The sequence below is a fragment of the Embiotoca jacksoni genome, unplaced genomic scaffold, assembly GCF_022577435.1.
Source record: "Embiotoca jacksoni isolate LCO1_2020_lvr unplaced genomic scaffold, fEmbJac1.0.p SCAF_23, whole genome shotgun sequence".
NCBI lineage: Eukaryota > Metazoa > Chordata > Actinopteri > Embiotocidae > Embiotoca > Embiotoca jacksoni.
Genome location: NW_027185374.1, coordinates 5,583,159 through 5,592,603, shown reverse-complemented (window position 1 = coordinate 5,592,603; position 9,445 = coordinate 5,583,159). Strand labels below are relative to the sequence as shown.

Here is a 9,445-nt window from a genome sequence, read left to right as displayed (position 1 = left end):
GTGCTGTGGTAGTTGACTGGATTGAAAGATATACGATGTGTAGAAAATTAATGACGACAGCAAAGTGGAATTTAATTAATCAAATTACATGGCAAATCAATAAAAACAAGTTGAAAACCATATATATTTTTTTTTATCTCCCAAAGCACTTTTAGCAGATGGTTTACTTTAAAATATTATATACCTCATGAAAACGAAAGGAAAGACAATGAAGAAGAATAAATTTGAGGAGTTATTTTGCAATTATTGTAATATAGAAAAAATTGTGTATAAAAATAGAAAAAGCTGTGAAGTTAAATCACCACACCACCTGTTCTGCTCAGTTCAAGCTTTTAGGTGCTGTGGTAGTTGACTGGATTGAAAGATATACGATGTGTAGAAAATTAATGACGACAGCAAAGTGGAATTTAATTAATCAAATTACATGGCAAATCAATAAAAACAAGTTGAAAACCATATATATATTTTTATATCTCCCAAAGCACTTTTAGCAGATGGTTTACTTTAAAATATTATGTACCTCATGAAAACGAAAGGAAAGACAATAAAGAAGAATAAATTTGAGTTATTTTGCAATTATTGTGATATAGAAAAATTTGTGAATAAAAATAGAAAAAGCTGTGAAGTTAAATCACCACACCACCTGTTCTGCTCAGCTCAAGCTTTTAGGTGCTGTGGTAGTTGACTGGATACTGGGTCAGTCCGATACTTTGGAGGCGGCGATGTTCACTTGCTTGCCTGTAACTTTTCCTTGGCCTTGATGATGTTCTGGACCCACTGGATGGACGGGTCGACGCAGAGTTTATTTCCATTCTTCATCGTAAAACTAAAACAGAGACAATTGTATTATTGTATGGTGTCCGTTTTTTTTTTTCTGTCAGTTTTTATATTTGACAATTGAATGCTGAGAGTTTATTTCTGATTATTTGTTTTACATGACTGTACAAAATAATCTTATCTTTGTTCTCAGCATTGTGTATGAGTAAAATTTTAACCCTATTGGACCAATAAATTTGATTCTGTTGTTGATCTTGAACTTGTGGACAGAAGTCCAATAGCAAGAGAGCTGAAACACTTACAGCACACCTTCCATCGAACACATCTTGTCTGTGTAATCGAAGTCCACCACTTTGTTCTTGTCCAGGCGATGGGAGATGAACATAAAGCAGCAGTCTTTTGGGCCAAAGCCATCTGAAACCATGATGGAGACAGAAGTGTTCATACAAAGAGACATAAACTGGCATTCAACACACACTCATTGTTTTTCCCGTTACACCTTTGGAGAGCATGCAAATATATCATGAGACCTTCAGTGCAGTAAAGTGCTGAAGAGGATCTCAGTTTGGTTTGATTCCGATTCAAGTCAGAAGAACATACATAAATCAAATTTTTCCTGTTTTGCTTTAAGCCTAATCTCTTTTCATTTTGTGCCACTGTATTATTGATTACATTTACCTTTTATCAGAAATGATAACACTGAACTGATATTAACAAATTCTGAAAGGAACAGGAGAAGTTTGCCCAATATGAAAACATAAGTGGTATTCAGTCAGCTTACTTTGAGATGCCAGGACAGTGAGAGTTGAGAAAAGCAAGATGCAGGTCACCAGAATGACAGGGTTCTTCATCATAGTCATCATCGTGTTTGCTTCTGTTGTCTCTCAGGTCTGGGTGCACGTCCAACTGGTTGTTGGTTGTCTTTCTGTCTGTCTGCTCTTCTCACAGCCCCTCAGTTATTACACTGTGTGTGTGTGTGTGTGTGTGTGTGTGTGTGTGTGTGTGTGTGTGTGTGTGTGTGTGTGTGTGTGTGTGTGTGTGTGTGTGTGTGTGTGTGTGTGTGTGTGTGTGTGTGTGTGTGTGTGTGTGGCAGCAAGCAAGTGTTGCAGCAAACAAGTTTATACAACCAACACGACAAAATACCGACTAAAGTACGTATGCAAAACAACCTGTGGTCACATGGTTAATACATCTCAGCAGGAGGGAGGGTGGGCGTAGGTGTGTGTGTGTGTGTGTGTGTGTGTGTGTGGCAGCAAGCAAGTGTTGCAGCAAGCAAGTTTATACAACCAACATGACAAGATACCGACCAAACTACGCATGCAAAACAACCTGTGGTCGCATGGTTAATACATCTCAGCAGGAGGGCGGGTGGGCGGAGGTGGGGGGGGGGGGGTATAAGGGAAAAGGATACTGTGGTTGGGACCCAACTTTTCTTTTTTGTCACCTCAGTCACTTTGTGCATGTGTGTGTATTTCTGCATGAGCAAGATTGTGCAGCATGCAGATACATTGTGGCTTTTAAGATCATCTGCCTTTCTTATTTAGGACCATGCCTGTTCATGCATGTTCGTAGTTTTCACAGTGCATTTGTGATGGACAACAGAGGACATGTATAGTATTTTACAGCCATTTTTCAAACATTTAACAACATTTTTCACTATGTTGACACTGTTAATGGTGACTGCATTGCTTTTGAATGTTTTTTAGGAGCTGGTGACTTTGGGGTATAGATTAGGGTTGCAGGATTGTGAGGCATAAATACATATTCTGGGTTAAATGAGTGCAGCCCCTAACAGCTTTTTTCATTAGACTATATATTGTGATTTTGCTAGTTTTTTATATGAAAAACGGTCTTATAGATTTGTGACAGGAGCGAGCTGACAGAAAGTGATAAGACAGAGATCAAAATGCTGTGGTTCATGGTCAGCCCTTTATCAACCCATAATGCACCTGTTAAATTCTGATACCGAGACGCCGAAGCTTACAACACAGAATACGCAATGTACTCAACAAGATACGACAACCACAAAGCAGGTCAATATCAAGAGGAGTTTTTTTATTTGAAATAATTCTTTCACATAAAGCAACATCATCGAGAAGAAAAGTCATTTTGAATGTCAAATTGAAGGCCAATCACTTGTCTGCATAGCTGAATCACTAAAAGTTTACTTGTTACCTAAATGTTGTGGAAGGTTGCTCATTTGTACAGTTTCCTGCATTTGTCATTATGGCTTACAATATTTAAACATATATTCTTCTTTCTATGAATAGTTGGTGGTGTATGACATAGATAAAAAAAAAAAATTACACCCAAAACACCAGATGCTGACTACATCAGAAATGTCAACTCAAACGGAAACCTGTGGTTTGTCAAAAAGGCCCAGGGTTAATTGCAATATGACTGCACAAACATCGACGTGTAAAAACCAGTCGAGTAAAAGATCAAATGCAAATTTCACTGATTCATAATGGATACAAGAAAGATTCAGTTTACTACAAGCGCCAAAACTGCTTCATTTTAGGAAAATAGACGGAAAACCTTGTACCAATAAAAAAATAAAAAAATAAAAAAAAAATTCCAGTTTGTCATCTTGGGTAGAGCTACAAAATGTAAAATACATTGTATAATGTCTTTTGTGCCTCTAAAAGTAACTGTGCAAATACAAGGAAATATAGCCAAATGACATCACCTCAGTAAACAGAGGTTTTGTGGAAAGTTTCAAATGGAAACTTCCTCTATGGAAAGAGGAAAGTGATACTTTCCATCACCACAGATCAGCATTTTACATCACAAATTAGCCCATTTTACCCTCTCGCCTTTTCTGATTGTTGTGACGTGAGAAGATTTCAATAAATTCATCCGAGAACATATTTTACTGACGTAGTCTTCATTTTCCTGCATATAGGTATTTTTACTTGCTGCCAAGTTAGGCTTGTTCTCAGGACTGTATGTGTACAGCTTGAATGATATATTCTGACTCTTGTTTTTAACTTACATTTTGTGTACATGGCAGTAACCAGACAACCAGCAGAGTCTCCAAAAACGTATTACTCTCGACCAAGAAATAGTCCAGTAAATATGCCCGGGCAAAAAAAAAAAAGAAAATTGTTTTTTTACACTTCTGTTTGTCACAGTGACAGGAGCCTCTCACCCAGCAGGAAGGTGTGTGGAAAATATACATGCTGCCAGTGTCTAAGTGCAAGTTAGGTGAACTAGAGAATCAAAACCGCCTGCAGATGTGAAGACGATTTTTAGTTCAAACATATTCAGTGTTTTGTATGCAGTACCTGACTAAAGATGTCATCAATTTTCGTCGAGTTAACATATAAATGGAGGCCAAGGTCCATTTAGGTTTATATGTTCGGTAAAAACAAAAAATGGAGAGAGGCAGCAGTAGTTTCTTACAAATGTGGCATGAGATCATTTGTAGATAATTACCTTTTACACCCCAGGAAATATGTACAACTAGAAAATGGATAGAAGCAAAGTCAAACAGACTAAAAAATGAGCAGGAGGTGGCTGCTGAGAAAGAAAATAATACTGGCTAATGGTAAAGTTGAGATGATTGTATTTTATTATAAATGACTCAAATTAATATTTTAGTCTGTATGACATTAACAAGATTTATTTTAAATTAAAGAACACTTCCCAAAACCATGATGGCAATGTGGTGCAGCTTGTAACTGGAGGCAGACGACACGTCGACACGAGTGCTTCACAGCAACATAACTCACTCAAACACACTCAGACACACACACACACACACACACACACACACACACACACACACACACACACACACACAAAACAGTCATACTGGTTAGTGTGTGTGTCCCAGTGCTTCTACCCACAGCAAGCAGTCAAGACCCATTCAGCTCACAAAAACAAGACACCTGCTGGCTCAAAGGAACATTTAAAAAAAAAAAAAAAAAAAAAAAAAAAATTTAAATAAACATAATGTTACATCCTTAAGATGAGTCGGGACTCCACGAGGCCTAATAGTTGTTGTTGAAAGGTTGTTTCTTGCTCATCCAAAGAGGAGAACACTGAAGCAATTTATGTTTTCCTTATTATGGAAAATCAACTTTGATCAAAGACAAATTAAAAATTTTGACGTTTACTGCCCAAATAAAATGAGACTGTGTAAAAAGCTTTGAACACAAGGTCTCAAATGTCACGAACAAGTGGCCACCGGATGGCAGCAGAGAGATATGAAGAAAAAGGGAATTCATTGGGAGCTGTTTATCTTTTCTTTCTGTAAATTCTATCAGAGCTGATCTTTTTATGTTGGTGGTATTTTTGTTTGTGCACATGTATTTGTGCTAAGTGTAGAATAGAAAAGTCCTACTTTAGATAAATCAAATAAGTACATTTGAAAGCTCAGATATCTTCAGAGAAATTTGTTGGACTTTGAATCAATATTGATGTTTTAGGACATTTACAATATATTGTGAAATGATTTCTGTATGTCAGGGAATGAAGAGATAGAGGGTTTTTTTCAATATTGAATTGAATTATCCTGTGAAAGAGTGCATTTGTTTCTATGCTTTAATCACCAACATGCTGTGCATTTTCACAAAATGCATCCTGTCTGCCCGTTAAGGAAGTAAAGGTTTAGCAAACAATATCGACCTTCTCCTCTCTGAACATCCTCTCCTCACCGCGGCCCCCGCGGAGTGAAATGATGCACTTATAAGAGACAGGAAACTCTACAACAATGTTTTAATATATGGAATAAAATAAGAGGGCACATTTTGGGCACAGGTTTGTGCTTTTGGATCACTCAACAGATAAGTTTAATAGTGAATCCTGCATATGAACTGCTAAATTATGATTATATAGGTTTAAAAGTAGTAGAATATTCACTGCAAAAGAGTTATTGCTCTTACAAATGCAGTTATTTAATGATTTAGTTACAGTGGTTGACATAAAGGGGCCATTGTATAACATCCTGACAGTTATATTTTCAAAATGCCTCCCCTCCCTAAAAAACATAATGTTCCCTGATAACATGAGAGAATTTCTCATTCTGACATCTCTTATGTAACTTTGATGAAATATTTTGTTTTCTGCATACTGCAGGTGGGTACATCACACACACATGCACCAACACGTTTTCATACGTTCAGAAAACTCTAATTTGTTACTGCGTAAACCTAAAGTCTTATAACAGACTGAATGCGAGGACACATACAGTAACAAATGGACTTTGATATTAAAATTCTAAATCTTGAATTGCATTTGCCAGTAATGTAAAATCATTACTGTTATGGGTGTTATGAGAATAGTAAAAATTGCTTCGTAAGAATGTAAAATATCCTCAGTGTATCCTGTTTAGCATTGAATCAAGAAGGATTTAATCAAACCTTAACATTTTATCTTAAAACCTCACCTTATTCCATGTGGAATTCAGATGATACTGCAGAAAATATCAGATTTAAAAGAATGTGAAATATTGTTATGTTGTTTTCTATAAATTATACCCATGAATGATGCTGACAAGAAGCATTTCAAGAGACTTTAAAACAAGAACAGACTAACAGTCAGCAGAGTCCGGTGAGATGTGAGTATTCGTTTTCGAGATGTTGAGCATTACTGAATGGATGAATTTCTTAATTTAATTGAACAATTCACTTTTTTTGTCCACACTAGAAAAGGGTCAAAGGTCAGGCTTGTTTGGCAAGATTTTCAAAATGACACGTTCAGAAAAATGGGCTGAATTAATGTGTGTGTGTGTGTGTGTGTGTGTGTGTGTGTGTGTGTGTGTGTGTGTGTGTGTGTGTGTGTGTGTGTGTGTGTGTGTGTGTGTGTGTGTGTGTGTGTGTGTGTGTGTTTTCACAGGATGTTGACCTCGGCCGTGGACTCTGTTTAAATCAGGAAGAGGTTCAAGGAATGGTCACCAGGATTTGGGATTATTTTTAACACACACACACACACACACACACACACACACACACACACACACACACACTAAGTGAAATCTTACAGACTAATTTCTTCCTGTAGCCTCAGGATACAAACGTGACAGACACAGTTGACTGATACCAGGCAGTTCAAATAATGTGAAGTGTCGTTCATGTCACACTTTTTTGTTACTATATTTCTACTTTAGATTAAATAACATTTTTTATTGTTCTTTCAATTTCAAGAAAATTTGAATGGACCCTGGTAGATGCCAGAATTCATTGAAATAGATGAAATTAGATCAAATAAAATACTCTTAATAATGTCAAACATTTAATTTGAACAATATCCCTCAGTTTTTTTTAATTTGGAGTTTATTTTGTAGCAGGCTCCCCTCTCACACGTTGTGTCACCATGGAGACAGAGGGCAATTAGCAGTAGGGTGTCACCACTCGGCCTACCTTGTGACCGCTCCACCCTGAAGAGCACGCGCACACACACACACACACACTCGATAAGTCACAAGTGGGTGTGTCAGTGTACTCCTTGAAGAGGGTGTGAGACGGACAGGGCGACACCCTTGGTGTGGTCCTGGATTATGACAAACAAAATTGTCAGTGTTTGTCAATGGGAAAGGTGATTGATCCTCGTCCTTATTGAATCACTCGTGATTCCCAGTGATTGGTTGGTCAGGGCACGTGCAGAAGGGATGGTGTGAACTTCTCACAAGCTATGTCCTCGTGGTAAATCTCATTGCTGGTAGATGAAAAGAAAAATAGGTAGGACATGAGTGTCTGCAGGCCTCCTCAGGTCAACAGTGGGGTTAGCAGTCAGAGGGACTGTCGAGCTACAGCCATGAACCAGAGTTACAGAAGTGAGTAGAAAAAGGGTGAAAAGACAACTTGTAACTATTGTTGACTCACCTTTTCGTGATACGTCATTACAAACATTCACCTTTAAACAGCTCGTAGTTTGCTTTTAAAACAAACAAAAAAGGAACATCTGTCCGATGCTGACATGCAGTATACAGACCTCCGACCTCAAGAATTCAAGAGGTCATGAGTGTCTTTTTAGCACAAGATGGGATTTGATAATAAAAGAATTTAGAAGAAACGTTCAAGTCACACACAATCTGAGTATGGCAGCATGTTACACAGGTCTGCACTGGACTGAAGCATTTAGTAAGGTATATACAAGTAGAAAATGCAATTATACACAAATTGTTACTGCAATTTCCAAGAAAGCCAGCACAGCGTATAGAGAATTAACTAAGTAAATTCAACTTCAGTAGAAATTAAATGAGACCATTATTATTAATGGAAGCCTTCTCACAAAGTATGTCTGTCTGACATCTGCTCTTTTTACGTTATGTAATAAATTGTTTCATTTAATATGATAAGATGACAGTGGTATGTTGGAGGCGTGTGGGTGCATACATCATTCATTAATAAGTCCTCATATTATATAAGATGTTCCTTATTATCCAATCAGTCAGTTAGTTGGTAACTTTCTTTATCGCCCTCAAGATAACTGAATGAAATCCATCTGCTGATAAAGAGCATTCGGTGTTAGCGAGTGGACGTTCAGTTAAGGTTGTTTTGTCAAACTTTTCTTCATTACCATCTCCTTTGCTAACATTTGGCCGCAGCATTAAGCTCACTGCAGTCATGGCAGTGACATGTGTGCATGTGTGTGTGCATGTGTGTGTGCATGTGTGCGTGTGTGCGTGTGTGTGTGTGTGTGTGTGTGTGTGTGTGTGTGTGTGTGAGAGAATCATCACCACCCAGTGTTCTGAAATACTAGCTCCCTTGTGCGACTGGATGTGAGTTTAATCGTGATGTATAGCTTCCTCATGCGTGCTTCTCCACCAGACAAACACACACATCAATCACACACACTGCATTCAACACACACACACACACACACACACACACACACACACACACACACACACACACACACACACACACGTTAATACATCACTGCTGACAGAAGTCCCACATTTATTACAACTGACACACTATTTCAAGATACACTGTGTTTTCCTGCTGAAAAGATAAAACATCAAAACCAGACACACAAACACATTTCAGCTCTCACTGGCTGCCTACCTGCCTGTCTGTCTGTCTGTCTGTCTGCCTGGCTGCATGTCTTTCTGCCTGTCTGCCTGTCTGTCTGCCTGTCTGTCTGTCTGTCTGTCTTGCTGACTGCTTGTCTGTCTGTCTGTCTGTCTGCCTGCATGCCTGCCCGCATGCCTGCCTGCCTCTCGGTCTCACACTTGTGTCCCACAGCCTCTTACCATCATCCTGTTGTATTTTTCCATAAATTCCATAAAGGACTAAAATACTTCCCTCAAAATAGCTCCAGTGTTATTTTTCCTATGACCCCCTAATGTTAGTTATTTTTGTCTTTTTTATGACTCAGTGACAGTTCCTGAACAATTACTACTACAAATGGTCACACACACGCATACCATCAAAACATAGTTGCCCGCAGACACTTTAATCAAAGTTAACATTTGACAAAAAGCAAGATTACGTTGTCACTTTGTCATTCGCTATACGTACAGCTTTGTTTTTCATGATCATTACCACATGTATCTGCAGCTGAAACAAAATTACTCTGGGTTCTTTCCCAGTGGCGTTTAAGATGAATAATGTTAGAGTTGACTGTTGATCCACGAGTGATGTTAATATAGAAATATTAACATCTGAATGGAGGATGCATATGTGCTGGTGAGAGAGTTAGAGTGCGAGGGTCAAGG

The 9,445-nt window shown here is 38.1% G+C and overlaps 1 protein-coding gene across 1 annotated transcript in view; it reads right to left on the bottom strand.

Moving 5' to 3' along the window:
* LOC138203712 (C-C motif chemokine 14-like) overlaps positions 1–1,890 on the bottom strand; it is a 2,176-nt gene extending 286 nt beyond the window's left edge. Inside the window, exons 1-3 of the mRNA XM_069158726.1 lie at positions 1,559–1,890; positions 1,080–1,191; positions 1–826 (exon numbers count right to left, since the gene is read on the bottom strand). The exon at positions 1–826 is cut by the window's left edge and continues 286 nt beyond it. Coding sequence (XP_069014827.1) covers positions 727–826; positions 1,080–1,191; positions 1,559–1,640 — 294 coding nt within the window. The 5' untranslated portion in view covers positions 1,641–1,890 and the 3' untranslated portion in view covers positions 1–726. The remainder of the gene's footprint in view (positions 827–1,079; positions 1,192–1,558) is intronic.
* Between the last annotated feature and the right edge of the window lie 7,555 nt (positions 1,891–9,445).